Genomic DNA, 15,036 nt, shown 5'->3' with positions numbered 1-15,036 from the left:
TTCCCTGAATGGCCCAGCCCTTCACCCCCACACCAGTCGCCCTGACAGACAGAGAGCCTCAAACTCTTCTTCCCCTCCAAACATGTCCCAGGCTGGCTGAGGCCCAGAAGGACAAGGGGCCCCAAAGATAATCAGGAGTCTAACTCCCCTATTCCAGCTGCTCAGGATGGCTGAATTATCTGCAAGCCAACTAAGAAAATATGTTTGCAAAAATAAATTCCATCACAAAGATCCTCAGTGACAGACTCAGCACAACATCACCAAAGCAAAAATCAACCCTCAGGCACCCACAGCCACTAGGGAGGTGCCCGTGCCTGCTCCTCCTCCCAGCCCCTGCATAGCTCTGTGCTTAGTTTTTAATTGCTGGTTCTGTCTCAGTGATCGTGGACTAAGCTCTGAGACCAGTGATGGCGAAACTTTGGGCTTTCAGTGATACAAACAGCCCACTGCTTCATGGGTGATGTGAGGTTCTAGGAACGAGAATGTGGAGGAGCCGGTGCTGGGCAAGCAACCTGCCCTGATCCAAATTGGAAGAGCCTTTGGGAGCGGCTGTTAGCCCCACTTTATACAGGAGGAACCACAGGCTTCACAGTTAGGTAAAGCTGTCCCAAGCATGCGGTACTAGGACAGCGCGGGCTCAGGACTGGAAACTCAGCCCCTTTTTCCCTCCTCCTCAGACTCCTCTCTGGCCAGGATAAGGCAAGGCCCTACCTGAGGTCAGGTCCAAGATCTCCGTGGTGGCCTTGGCTCCTGTTATTAAAGAAAGCCAAGCTGGTGAGAATGGCTAAATCCTAGTCCAGAAGAAAACAAAGCTGTCACACTGAGCTAGCTAAAAATACCAGGGCTCCTGAGCCCTCCAGGGAAGACAGCAGCCTGGAATGTGGCGGGGCAGGAACAGCAGGCTCCATTTTCCAGGGAGGCTCGGGAGGGGACCAGCCTGAGCCTCAGTTCCCAGTGTCGCGGCTCTACTCACAAAGGGTAGAAGCCCAGACAGGTTCACTTTCTCTGCGGGAAGGGTAAAGCAGCCCCTCACCCTGGGATCACAGCTATAGCAGTGGCGGGAGAAAACCAGGCCAGAAAACAAAAGCCGCAGGCCTCACAGTTGCTCAGCCTCCCTAGAGCACCCTGAGCAGGTCATTCCCATCTCCCCACGTCTCCATGAGCAACCCAGCAAAAACACATCTGCCCTCTCGCCCTCACATTCAACGTGTGACCTAAAAATACAGCGAATGTCTGCATTCTTTAAAACATGATAGTAAAAGACACGTTGCCATTAAATCCTCTCAAAATACTTGCTCTCACTGTAATCACATTTACTGTGCCATTCTTGCCATTTTCTGGGGAGCCCAGGAAGTCTTTCTTTCGTGGTATCCTTAGCTATGCTGTTATGGCCTCACTGTCCTGAATAGACCCAAATGCTTACCTTTAAAGATCCTCGGGGCCGTGGGGAAGAGCCAGAAGCCACGGGGTCCCAGATCTGGTAAACGGAGACACACGGCCGTGTTTTTACAAGCCTGCCTTTCTTTTTGGATGGCACGTGGCACACCACTCACCCTATTTTTGATCACACTTCATAAAGACATTCACAAAAGAGGATTTCCAGAACTACTTCAGAAAAAGGCAAGAACTATGGCATGTGTTGTGCAAAGGAAGGAGTGATATTTTAGGGTGGATTAATGGCAGCGTAATTTACTGAAATCTTTTAAAATTTAAACACACTGTATTTTTTGACCAGCCTATATATGGCAGGAACATGAGCTCCTCAGCATTTTGGATTCGTGAGAACCCAGACATTTCCAACACCCAGGGTGGCATTTTGTCTATTTCGATAGGAAACATGGACATGTAGATGGCTCATGAGCTCTCCCACAGCTAGAGGCAGGACAGTACTTTGGATCCCGGCCCAGACCGGAGACTGGTTACCCAGGACACCACTGCCGGGAACACAGCTGCTCAAGGTACCTGCAGGTGCTCTAGGTGAGGCACAGTACAACACCCAGATACATGGGCAGATTACAAAACAGAAGTCATCACCCCATCAGACAGATAAGGAGATGGAGCCCCAGAGAGTTTAACAGATGCCTAACAGCACTGCTCCAGCCCCAGGGGTCCTAGACATCACGGATTCTGGTCTCCTATTCTTTCTTACCAATGGGGAAACCGAGGTCCCAGGACCCACAGGAACCCAATGTTTTAAACAGAGTGCTGGGCTGGAAAGTAGCTCAGAGCCAAAGCTCTTGCTTACATGGTGAGGTTCTGGGTTCCAGTCCCATACTCTAAAAATATATGTCTAATAAATAAAATTTTAAACACAGGGTGCCTCTGTCCACGATTCTGAGCCACTGGATGTACTGTTCAGCAGAGTGCTGTCCAACAGGACACCAAGTGAAATTCATTTTAGTGATATATCTTATTTAACCCAGTATTTCTGGAATATTATCTCAATATGTAATCAACAGTTAAAAATGAGTAATGAGCTATTTTAATTCTCTGGTCAAGTTTTTGAAAACCTATATATGATTATGAAACTCAATAGCACATCTCATATCAGACTTGGTACTTTGTTTTGGGGGAGTACTGGGGATTGAACCCACAATCTTTGTATTAAACTGTATCCCTAGGCTTTTTTTTATGCTGAAACTGGGTCTCACTAAATTGCCCAGGCTAGGCTTGAACTTGGGAGCTTCCTGCCTCAGCCCCCAAGAGTGCTGGAAATACAGGCATGTGCCTCTGTATCAAGCTAGATTTCGTACACTTCAAGTGCTTGACAGCCACGTAGGCCTGGTGGCTACTGCACTGGACAGCAGGACTCTGCCATTTCACATAGGTCTTTACTCTGGGAGCCTTGGGTGATGGTTCCTAGTAGGAGGCCACTACACTGCTGAACATGGACAGAGGAAAGGAATGTTTTTCCATCGCATCTTTTCATGACTGAGGCCCCTATAATAGAACACTGATTAAAACGCGTGGAGCTGGGTATAGTGGCACATACACGTGGTCCCAGCACTCAGATGGTTGAAGCAGAATTCCTATGAGTTTGAGGCCAGTCTAGGTAACAAAATGAGTTCAAGGCCAGCCTGAACTATATAGTGAGACACTAAAAACTAAACTAAACTAAAATAAGAAAGAAAGCAAAGCAAAGCCATGCCTTCCATGACATGGGAGCCTTCATAAAGAAAATGAAGACCAAAGCAACAGACAAACCTCTTGTTTCTATGCCAGCTATGATGATAATGATGGCCAGTCAGAGACACACACAACAGGACAAAGAAGGTATGATCCAAGGCAGTAAACCCAGTGAACACAGCAAGGCCCGTTTGTGTACATTCTTCTGTTATCTTGGTTTCTTCAGAGATAAGGATGCTCCTTTCCTTCAGCTATAGGGTAGGGAGCCTCTTGAAGGGGTCTATCTTGAAACTGTTTCAGGGAAGGATCAGAAAATCCCTGCCTAAGTCTTAGGATCTGCTTCAAGGAAGGCAGCTGTGACTTTTTGTTTCTGTTGTTCTCTCAAATGTCAAAACAACGTACTTGGGGAGAGGATGCCCTGAACACTGCAACAGTAAAGTGGTGTCTATGTTTCTACGGCCTCTGAGTCTCCAACTCTATTCACCCCACCTATCCAGATGGCATCCTAGAAGGAGCCAGGACCCATGAGAGAACTGGGGTGAGTGATTCTGCCAAAGGCAAACTCCCTGTGTCAATCGATGAAACCCACAGCTGCTTACAGCATGGCAGGCAGAGGTCATCATAAGGGTATTGCGGGACCTTGTTTCAGGGTGCCTTGCCTAGGGGCCTTCTGTTAGATGCAAGCAGGGATGAGGAGGAGGGGGACAAATAAGGGAAGCACAAGAAGAAATCTGAAAAACAACACAAATCTCTATTATCTCACTGTGAATGATTATTGACCAATTTCCTTTCCAAGTGAAAGGGGTCAGCCCTAAGCAATGGGGTGAAGGGGTGGGCAAGCACCAGCCAGGGAGCCAGTGCTGAGCAGCAGAAGAGTGGGGGGTCAAGGGACCTGGATGATTCTGAGCCAGCCCTGCCCCTCCCCATCCAGCCCCCAATCTTCACTGCTAGATGGAAATGATGACTTTCTCAAGGGAGTTCAAGGCAGAGGCTCTCGAAGGAACTCCACTCCTACATGTATGCCCCAAAATATGATTGCTCACGTCCACGCAAAAAATCTGCACATGCACACATGTGCAAGTGTTATTCATAGCAACACAAAAGAGGAAACGATCCAATTATCTGTCCATCAATCCACAGTGGACAGACAAAACATTAGCATACAACAGTGACTGAAGTCTGACACATGCGATCTACACACTGTTGCATAGATACACCTTGAAAGTATCATGCTATGGGAAAGCAGTCAGATACAAAAAGGTCACATTTTGTATATTTCATTTATACAAAGTATCCAGAAGAGGCTCTTTTACTCTAAAAGTAAATCAATGGTAGCCGGGAGTAGGGGAGGACGGAACAACGGCTGAACAACGGCTGTATGGGCCCCTCGTTTCTCTGTTATTCCTAATAGTGATTAAATGAGAGTCATGCTGTCACACTAAGAAAAAAGGCAAGACGGTCAGCTAGGATACACAAATGCCCCTGCCCCATGAGGTTTCCTCCAGGTTGTAGCATCTCTGCTTGGACCTAGGGTGAGCATACACTGACGTTTTCTGCCTATATAGGGACAGCTCAGTTTCAACCATATATACCTTATGGCTCAGTTTTCCCAGCCACAGGGTACAGCCACCCTCTTTTTTTATGGAACATAATCTTAGAGAGGTTGCTGGCTTTGAGTTTTCTCTAAACAGGGCTGGGCACATTTCAGGAACAGATAAGCCACCCTCCCAGGTTGATCCACCCAGGAAGAGACAGAGTGCAGAAGCAAACAAGCCAGTTTGAACCCCAGCAAAGTGTAACGGAGTCACCCTGGAGCACAAGGGGCCACCGAGAGCTGGCCCAAGGCTCCCCTCTGCTGCAGCCCCCCACCTGCCCTGCGGAGCTATGCACACAGGTACTGCTGGGGCAGCCAGTGGGGCCCAGGCTCACGATGAGGTCTGTATACTTCACTCACTGAGACTCTGCAACAAGGGCCATTTCATAAGGTAAATTAGGAAGTGGGCTAATTTTAAAATAGGCTCCAATGCTGTGCTGTGAAGGGAAATGGCTGAGGGAGGAAACAGACTAAAAATGATCTATTACAAATGTATGAAAGTCCAACCATACCAAAGCCTGGATGAACCATGGCTGCCTGCACACACCTCAGTGTGACACAGTACGGCCACCAACAATGCCAGTTTTGGCAAAATGTTGTCACTGTCAGGGTACACACAACCCTCCACCTAGTAATTCCCCCAGAGGTTCACAGCAGCTTAGAGCTGAGAAGAACTCACCCCTGTGCAAAGGAGCTGTTTGAGAGAAAATTCACAGGCATCATTGGTTATTTTACAAATTAGAAACCCAGTTGCCCATCAAAAGAACAGATATAACAATTGTGTACTAGGCATGCGATGTAAAAGCATTTAGCAATTTAAATGAGTAAGAGTTACATGAATCAACATTTTTTTAAATTCCCAAAGTAAAATGTTGAGCTAAAGGGGGAAAAAAACTGGCAGAAGATACATACAGTGTAGCATCAATTACAAAAATTTTTTAAAAAGCAAAGCAATATCGCATACATATTGCTAGAATGTATATACTATTGCACCATGTGCCAACAGTTAAATCACAAAAGAAAACTATGCAATAAAAATATAAATCATAAAACACCATATTCAGTGCAGAAGTTCCCCAGAGAGAGACAAGAATAGTATTATACCAGGCAGGGCATGGCAGAGCTTCCCTGATGTCTCTACCTGTAACTGTAATTATGTCTAACTTCTCAAGAAGAGGAGTAGGTACATATGTGTTCATTATCTTTAGGTGCCTCCAATATTTCATAATTTAAAAATCATATTTTTTGACTTGTGAGTAGAGAGAATTAAAACATTGTATAGGTTCCAAACCATTAATATCAACAAAGATGAGCTATGGAGAACATAAAAGAGCCCTCTGAATCTCATTCCTGATTTTCTTGCAAACTTATCTCCTTTGAATGGGCCTCTAGTCTCTGCTTCTAAATGGAGAACAAAATCTATTCCCTGTCTTCAGTCTGCAGCACACAAGCTAGGCCCAGAGGAGGAGCAGCCCTAGGTGGCTCAAGAGTAACGTTTTGCTTCCTGACAACCTTGTTCTTGAGAGATTAAATGAAAGCACAAACATGTTAATGTATTTGTATATCAAACATTTATAATGCAATCTGTCTCATATGTGTCTATATATATAACAATACATACGTACATATGGAGAGTCCCCCCCAAAAATACATGCACAACTCAGCAGTTCACCATTATAATAAATGTCTGGAAGCTAATGGCCACCACTCTGAGTACTTCTTATAATTGCAGAAGCCAAAGGTAACTTGTATTAATCTCATGATGTCTCAGTAAATTTAGTATTAAAATATTGATACATGTTTTTCTTTTCCTGATACATACTTTATTGTGTAGAATATGTATCTCTGTTCTCAGATATTCAATATGACATATATAAAGTATTCTGTGATAGTCACAGCTAACCATTAAGAAGCAAAAACAATTGGCTGGCTTTAGCCCAGCGGTTCCTTCGAGTCTGGCTTCCCAACCGCCCGGGCCGATTGGTCCGGCGGTTCGAGACCCGCGGGCGCTCTCCAGTCCTTTTAAAAAAAAAAAAAAAAAAAAAAAAAAGCAAAAACAAAACTACATTTTGATTACTATCAGAATGTTACCTCCTGAGATAAAAACTTATCTAATCAGTAAAACTTTTACCTATTTTTAAGGTCAGATAATAAAGACAACCCAGTGTACATTACTATTTTTAAGGTCAGATAATAAAGACAACCCAGTGTACATTACGGGGTTTCCTAAGCTCCAGTGTTGTAGTTTATGACTAGCCCAGAAGGCGGTGAGTATCCAGCCTGCTTCTCCAGCCAGATGAAACCTCCACTCTCCTACAATAAACACAGCTGGAGCCTGCATGGAAGCAGCTTCTAAACTGGTGATTTCCCACCCATAGTCTGAGCACCTCCCAACCCTATGCTCATGACAGTCTATGTCCTCGGACATCAAATAAAGACTGAGTGATGCTCCACGGGAACAGGGACCACCCCTGTCTCCTTTCCAATTGTCACCACAGCCTAGCACAGCACTCTGAACATAATAAAAGACTCAACATTTTTTAAAGTTATGATCAAATTCTTAAGTTCAGATTTGATTCTAAAAAGCCTCAAATCAATGAGCAAATGCCAACAATCTGACCATCAAAGAAGTGAATGATTTAATGTGAGGACTTTGTAGGGGAAAAAAAAAAGTGAATGGATGCCTTGGTGGACCCAAAACCCCCTGGGGCCTCCTCAGGCACACTCAGAGGTAGCTCCAGGGACAATGCCTATCAAGATTCCCGAATGCAGACACATACACAGGCACGCACATTTGGTAGTCTGTCACGCTCTATCAGGCTTTGGGGGGGAACACTGCCCAGTCTCCCCCAGAAGAACAGCAGGAATGTGGGAGTGCGCACAGCATGGTCAGATGAGAGGCACCTTGAGGCCACCGCTTGCCCACCTTATTCCCTCAAGACAGTCTCAGATTATCCATCCAGATGAAGTGACAGGGTGCTGCAGAGCACCCTAGAACACCAAGGGAACAAGCACAGGATTGTGAAAGGAAGATTTACCCAGGGAGGTGTCCACTGGCTGTCTATATAACCTGAAACGTTTTTCATAGCTGTGTAACTCTCACTCCCAAGCAATAAAGAATAGTTTTTTTTTTAAATGCTTGCTTTTGCAGCTGGAACACCTAGATTCTGAGGAAGGGAACCATGGGTCACTCTTTAATTGCTAGGCATATATTATCCCTTGTCCCAGCCCAACCATTCAAGGACTCCTGGGTCTGGACACTGGACAAATAGCACCTGTTTGTTCACCTCTTAATGGGAGTTACTTAGGGTTATGGGGTTCCTGCTCAGGGAAACCCCACTGGTGCTTGCTCACCATTCTGTCAAGCCTAGAGGCAAGGAAGTCTGGTCTTTCTGGATGGGCCAAATTCTGACCTTCCTGGGTTCACCTTCCTTTTCTAAACAAACAGCACACTGTACAATCCTCCACCATACTCCAGATCCCAGTCCCTAATGACTACACTGAGTGCAAGAAGCTGGTGGGATGAGGCATGTGAAGAGTCACTTAGAGGTCAAAGGACTCGGCCTCTAGCTGCAGAACTAGCAGATGTCTGGCATTCTGATGAATGGACTCGTTTACAAGCACATACATGTCTCCTTTCCTCCTAAAAGCATTAGAAGAGTGAAAGAAAATACATGTTTTATGCTTGTTCAGTCTGATGCCAGAAGACTCTCTTAACAGCATCTATTCATGAATAGTGTACAGATGCAGTCGGGAAAACAGGACTCTGAGCAGAAAAGTCAGATCCTTGAACTGTTTGAACCCAGCACATGAATTCTGTAGGCTGAATCACAGATTTGCCTTACAGGCAATGAGGAAGAAATGATACCCTTTTATGATCCCTTTTGTATTGTGAACAACCCTGGAAACCCTCTCCCCACACCTTTCCTCCTCCAACTTCCCTGCAAGAACATGGGTGTAGATTACCAAGAGGGTACCAGGTCTGTCTCTGGAGCCAAGGAGGTTACTAGGGCTGGAGGGCTGAATCATCATGGCTGCCCACGCCAAGACAATCCTCACTAGGTCCCCTTCATGTGGCATACGGGGCCCAGCCCCACAGGAAAAACTGGGTTTAGAGTCTATCATGTCCAGCCGGGTTTTCCCACAATGAGTGTAGGCCAGGGGGAAAGACCTCTAGAAAGCCCAAACTCGATATGGTTCCCCAACCACTGCCTGCTCAGCAATGAGAAATATCAATTAGGTCACCAAAGCAAGTGCCACTATGTGCTTATCCTCAGGAGGCCCAGAAAGCTTTCTAGAAACCATCCACAGTACAGTGCCATGCGTGGAGGTGATGCCCCAGCAGAAATCCACACAACCCGAGACAGAAAGCAACCTAAGAAGTTCCCTGTGATATGGAAGCAAATTATGTTGTTTTTAAGAATATTTGGCCTTGAGCTCACCTTGTAGCCCAGGCTAGTCTCAGAACTCGCAAGGATCTGCCTGCCTCAGCCTCCCAAGTACTGGGATTACAGGCGTGAGCCACCACACCCATCTTAAGCTTCTTGACAAGCTATGTTATCTGGTGGAAATTTTGGCTTCAGGATGCTCTTCCAGCAAGGTTCTGGGACTAGAAGAGGTAGGCAATATCAAGGTTACAATCTCAGAGTTTTAGGAGAGATTTAGTTAAGGATCAGATACCAACAGAGGCTTGGCAGGTAAACATATGCACAGAGACATGGATCAGGCCACTCTCCCAAAGAGCAGGGTGTGGCACCACACTAGACACTGTGTCTGGCTCAGTTGTTGTCCAAACCTTAGTCCAACTCAGACACTGGAGGCCATGACTGGAGAGCAGAACAACCAGTAGCCACACATGTGGTGGTGGTTATGGAGGTTGGAGGATTAGTTTATAAACTCATACAGGCCCCCACTCAGGTGAGATGCTGTCCTGAACTACATAGGACACATGCAGGAGGGAAGTGGAGAGAGCATCAGTGACACATACCACCACTGGGGAAAACCTGTGAAACACAAGCGTCAGCATGACCACTCCATCCTGGAGGTCAGAGGCTGAGGTGTCCCAGGAGAGGGACTGAGAGTCCCAGTTTGACAATGCCAGGCTCTTGGAAGATTCACAAGCCCATCTTCTAACTACCCCACTTCTGGATTCCACCTATCACAAGATCTAGGATCACAGCAGTGTCCCCAGAGGCCTTGCAGGCAGCACCTCCTCCTCAGCTGACTTCCAGAAGCCCCTTCAAGTTCCTGGGTGGAGGGATGTGGGAGCCCCGCCCTTGGTTCTACCTCCAACTGGCTTGGTGACCTTGACGAGGTCACTGCCCTCAGAAGGCCTGTTTTGTACAGCAAGCAGATGTGGACAAGACCATCCTGTGTTTTGCAGGGCATAACAGCAAGGCCTGTCACTTTTGCCTCCTACCTGTAGGTAGCACTGCCAGTCTGAACTTCAAAGTCAGGTTGACTTTGTTGTTCAGGCCCAGCTAACCCCAGCAATAATGTCCTCACAGAGGTAAGTGGATGAGGAGCCGGTGCCAGAGCCTGCAGTGAAAAAAGTGGCCATCTTTCCTTACAATGTAGGCCGTTATGAAAGAATACAGTAGTAAAGCTGGCAGAAGAAAGAGATACACCTTTAGACTCACGGGCTGACTACATTTCACTCTAGACAGACCTGCCGGGTGGCACTCTCAGCGTGCCGTAAGCACACCCGTGAAGGCCTCCAACTGTCTCAAGTGACTAGTGTCTCTTACTCGAGCCCCTAGGCTGCCTGGAAATTACAGTTTAAGAGGAATAAAAAATTCCATTCAGAAGTGCGGTTCCAGACCTGAGGCCTATGAGCAAAGTTTCCGGTGGCCACCGCGCCCCTCCCCGTTCCGGAAAGCCAGGCCGGTCTCCCGGTCCTCAGATTAATGTGCAGCTGGGGCAGCGTGGATGACAGCTTCTCAGAAACACCCGGCGTCCTCCGCTGGAAACCCCAAATATGGGATGCCTGGCCTCCAGCCAGCAGCCCCGCCAATGGCCCGCTCACCTTCCAGGCTCATCTCCGCGGCGATCACGCCTCTCTGCCCACGCGGCTCGGATCCTTCCGAACAGGGTGTGCGGATCCGCCCGCGGGTCCCCACCCAGCCCCGCGTGGGGGCCCATCTGACATCCACAGCCCGTTTCAAGGACATTCAACAAGCAGCCCAGGCCAAGGGTCTTCGGCCCGCCTCCTGGACACACACTGACGCCGACAAAGCAGGGAGGAATCCCGGTGCGAGGCCTGGCCCCGGAGACCCGCAGTCCCACCAGATCGGATGCAGCCATGGGAGGCGGGCGCGGGAGGATGGAGGCGGTGGCGCGCGGATGCCAGGACGCACGGCGGCGCGCGGGCGCGGCTCACCTTTTTGACTTGATCATCCTTCAGCTCGGTGAAGTAATAGGCCAGGAGCTGCGCGGCGATCATGCTGGCGGTCGGGGGCGAGGGGCGGCGGGAGTGCGGTCTGTGTGTGCTCCGCCGGCGGGACGAGCTGTTATCCTGCTGCGAATGCTCGGCAACTCCGCCTCCTCCCCACGGCTCCTCCCCCTCGCGCGCCCCCGACCCCCGCGCTCCGGGCCCCGCGCGCGTGACCGCCACCGGCGGGCCCACCCCCTCGGCGCCCATTGGCTGCCGCGCGCCTCTGCAGCGCCGGGAGGGCGGGGCGCCGGGCCGGGAGGGGGGGTGCGGCGGCCGCTCCCTCTCGCGCCGGAAAGGAGGCGGGCGATGCCGCGGAGTTCCCCCCCGGTCGGGCTGCACCCTGCACGTCCCCCACGTAGGAAACGGGCGCGGGAAGGGAGGTGTCCTCCCGAGCCCAGCGACACGCGTGGAGGCCCGGAGCCCGGGCAGGCGAGCGGGCGAGGCGGGGTTCGGCAAGACAAGGGGCCCCGCGGGCAGTCGATGCGGGAGCGGGTGGCAGGAGGGCAGTCTTTCCCCGGAAACCAGAGGCGCCGGCAGGGGTCTTGCAGAATTGGGCGTGCAACGCGAGCGGAAGCGAGAGCCAGGAGGCCTCGATGTCCCCACAATGGCCCGGTCCTTGCCTGCCCTCGCGGGCTCAGGCCCTGAGCGCGGCGCCTGCTTGGGTCCTTAGCGGCAGTGCATCACCTCACCCCATTCCTCGGTCCGCCTACCTACATCTCAGGACAGCTGGCTGGTGTGGCAAACCCAGAGCTCCCGCCCCAGAGTCACTGGCTCCAGGAGGACGCACGCCGCCAGGCGTGGCCTGGGCTACAGGCCTGCGTTGTCCCCATCTGGGCCTTGTGCTCTAGGTATTCGGGTCCAGGTGATACAATACAGGTGCGGACTTTCACTTTCCCAGAGAAAGCTGGGTGGGTGGAGATGGAGTGCAGAAACAGATGGTTATGATGCTACAAAGCCAGCAGCCTTAGGATTCCTGGATGAATTGTTTATGTGTGTCAGAGGCTACCAGGAGATTTACTAGCTAACAAGGCCACATATAATGAGCTCAGATACACAGGAGCAGCCACTGTCCTGGTTCCACAGCGAAAGCTAAGACTGCGTGAAAGCCTCAGCCTTGCTGGACTTATTACCAAGATGCTGTAGATCCAAGATGGAGGTTCAGGAGGCCACATAGGTAGGGAAGAGATAAGATGAAGACCTCACTGAGCTTCATTAATAGAAAATCCTAAAGCAGCTTCTGATCTGCAGCTAAACCGGACAATTTAGGAAGAAAAAGACAAAGCTAGGCCTAGGAAGTTCCCAGATAGCGAGATTAAGGTAAGAATCATAAACTTAGCCTTTACTTCATCCTTAAAGCTAAACAACCTTTTCTTAAGGTTCCCACCCATAATCTCACCTTCCACCAAAGGAAGGGAAAATTCCTGACTAGAAGGTTATAATGAAGGATCGAAATGAAAGGAGCTGCATGGTGGCTCACACCTATAAACCCAGCACTTGGAAAATTGATACAGGAGGATCCCTGGGAGTTTGAGGCCAGTTTGGGCTACAAAGCTCAAGGCCAGTCAAGTGCATAGCAAGACCCTGTCTTTAAAAAAAAAAGAAAAGAAAGAAGCTGCAGATAGAAATCCAGGAGTGTTTTCCTTTCCAGTACTCCCTACTTGTCCAGAATACTGTGTTTCTCTTCCCCTTTTCTTCCACCTTCAAATCTTTTAAATTCTGCTTCTTTGGTTCTTTACTGACACTGGGGTTTAGGATCACTGGGAGCTGCGTGTTCCAGCAGAGCAATGGCTTGACAAACCCCTGGACATTACATAGTGGTATAGCATGGAGTGGTATACACTGCTCCCCAGACATTACACAAGACTACTTGGATCTGTGTGTCTCCAACCTGGTGCCCACCTCTGGGACTTGTGCTCCCACCTAGTATGCAGCACCTTCTGTCCAAATTCTGGCCATGATCCTGGCACCAAGCCTGCACCCCTGTGATGTCCTGAGATATGCAGAATGCAACCCTGACCTGCACCCCAGCTCTAGATGCTGAGAGCCCCCTGCCCAGGCTTAGCAAAGGCACATGTAGGTAGCCCTCAGGAACCCCTGTCTGAGAGCTGCCATCAGCCACTGAAGAGGAGCTCTGCTTCCTGATCTGTAAGATGGGAACCCCTGTGCCCCTCCTCTCCTCTGGCTTGTGAGATTCTACAAATAAAATGCTTCCATTTAATATGATTAAGTATTATGAAAGAATTGTATGGAAAGCCAATGGGTTAAAGCTTCAGGGCTTCCCTATGCCGCCCCTTTTCAGGCCTTGGCCTAGCTGTTTTATACTTGAATTCTTTTCCAGAGAACCCACCTCCCATCATGCCTAAATTATTGAAGCTTCAGGCCCCACAAATTTCTGACCCCTGGGTAATTATAAAGGAAGAACAGGATTTTTCTGACACACCGAGCTATGCAACATGGAGTGGATGGTTGTTCTGCTCTGCCTCTTGGTGAGTCTGCAGAGGTGCTTCTGCCAGCTATGGAGGCTGGGAGCGCTGAGGAGGGAGGACTCCATATTGCTCATTGCCATCTCCCACAACTAGCCCAAGGCCAGCACCACCGGCTATCAAGTGTGCCAAGGGCCAAAATCAGGCTGCCCTCACCTGGCCCCCAACTAGCACCATTACCCTTGGCCCCTGCAACTCATCAGCGCCGGAGTCAGGGAGAAGTTGACTCTCAGGGACCAGGCTGCCCTAGGATGTTCCACACGCAGAGGGGAAGGTGTCTCTGCTTCCTGTCCCCCAGCCCCAGAGGGAAAATCCACATCTCAAGGTGACGCAGTCCTACTCTGGACGCAGGCAGGCCCTGAGCTCCGCAGTGTTCCTGAGACAGGTCCATACACCTGACCCACTGCCGCCTCCCAACCCCCCAGTCCTCTCTCCGGGCCAGAAATATCACAAGAGCTGTCTAGGTGTCCTGTTCAGTTCCTGGCTTGCTGCCACCCAAGTCTTTCTGAAGTCCAGGCCACATTAATTCTGCTAAAAAGCATCCTAATCACACCATGCCCTTGCCCACAAGCCCTTCCTGGCCTCCTCTTTCCTAATGGAGCCAATTTAAACATCTCAGCCTGGTTGCTGAGGCTTCTGTAGTCTGACTCCACTCTCCCATTACATCGGCCTTCACCATCCCCAGCAAGGCCACTTCCCACTGCCCTAGCCCCCACCGGGTCATTCCCTGGTGCCCATACACTGCTTGCCCTGCCTTCTCTGCACATCTCTGAGCCCACTCACCGCCACCTCTTGGCTCTCAGCACCTCCACACGTCACACCCATGCACTGCTCACAGTCCATCTAGATCGAGACCAAGACTTCTCTGGACAGACGAAGAGCCCAAGACACAGCTGGTGGGCCATCTTGCCCAGTGTCAGGTTGTGGTGGAGTTGGGAGCCAGGACTCACATCTACTTTGGATGCCCAGCCAGTGCTGTGTCCATCGTACCCTGCCGCTTCAGGCAGCCTGGGCCCTGGATAAGTAACACTGAGTCATGTCCGCCTGCCTGATAAAGGTGACTGTTTTTGGGGGGGTTGGTCTTATCTGCCTGGATCATACTGTTCCTGAGTGCAGGCATAAGCGGCTCCACGCCCCCCTGTCAATCCAAACAGTGATCACCCCATCTGTGTCTATTACTCTGCCTTTTTTGCTGATGCATAGCTCTTAAACCTCAACTTAGCCACCCTTGAACTGACAAGAAGGTCTCAACCCAAGGGGAGTCTTTAGTTTCTTCCCCTCACTCAGGTCCCCTTGCTGTGGCTCCTCTTGTACATCAAGGAAGAATGATCAGGTGGTGCCAGCTGCCACCCCTGTCCACAAGATAGTGTAGGCTGCATTCCAAGAACCCCTCTGCCAGT

At 49.7% G+C, this 15,036-nt stretch overlaps 1 protein-coding gene across 2 annotated transcripts in view; it reads right to left on the bottom strand.

Moving 5' to 3' along the window:
• Hk1 (hexokinase 1) overlaps positions 1–14,439 on the bottom strand; it is a 63,520-nt gene extending 49,081 nt beyond the window's left edge. Inside the window, exon 1 of one of the 2 annotated variants that reach the window (XM_063239611.1) lies at positions 14,420–14,439. Coding sequence is in view for 1 of the 2 variants with exons in the window: in XM_003473691.5 (XP_003473739.1) it covers positions 11,100–11,162 (63 nt within the window). In the remaining variant the exon portion in view is untranslated. Of the gene's footprint in view, positions 1–11,099; positions 11,287–14,419 lie in introns of those variants that run through there. The other variant, XM_003473691.5, reaches the window with a different exon arrangement.
• Between the last annotated feature and the right edge of the window lie 597 nt (positions 14,440–15,036).

The sequence above is a fragment of the Cavia porcellus genome, unplaced genomic scaffold (genome assembly GCF_034190915.1).
Source record: "Cavia porcellus strain 051 isolate PalLab524CR breed Dunkin Hartley unplaced genomic scaffold, mCavPor4.1 scaffold_28, whole genome shotgun sequence".
NCBI classification, from domain to species: Eukaryota; Metazoa; Chordata; class Mammalia; order Rodentia; family Caviidae; genus Cavia; species Cavia porcellus.
This window is presented reverse-complemented; position numbering and strand designations above follow the sequence as displayed.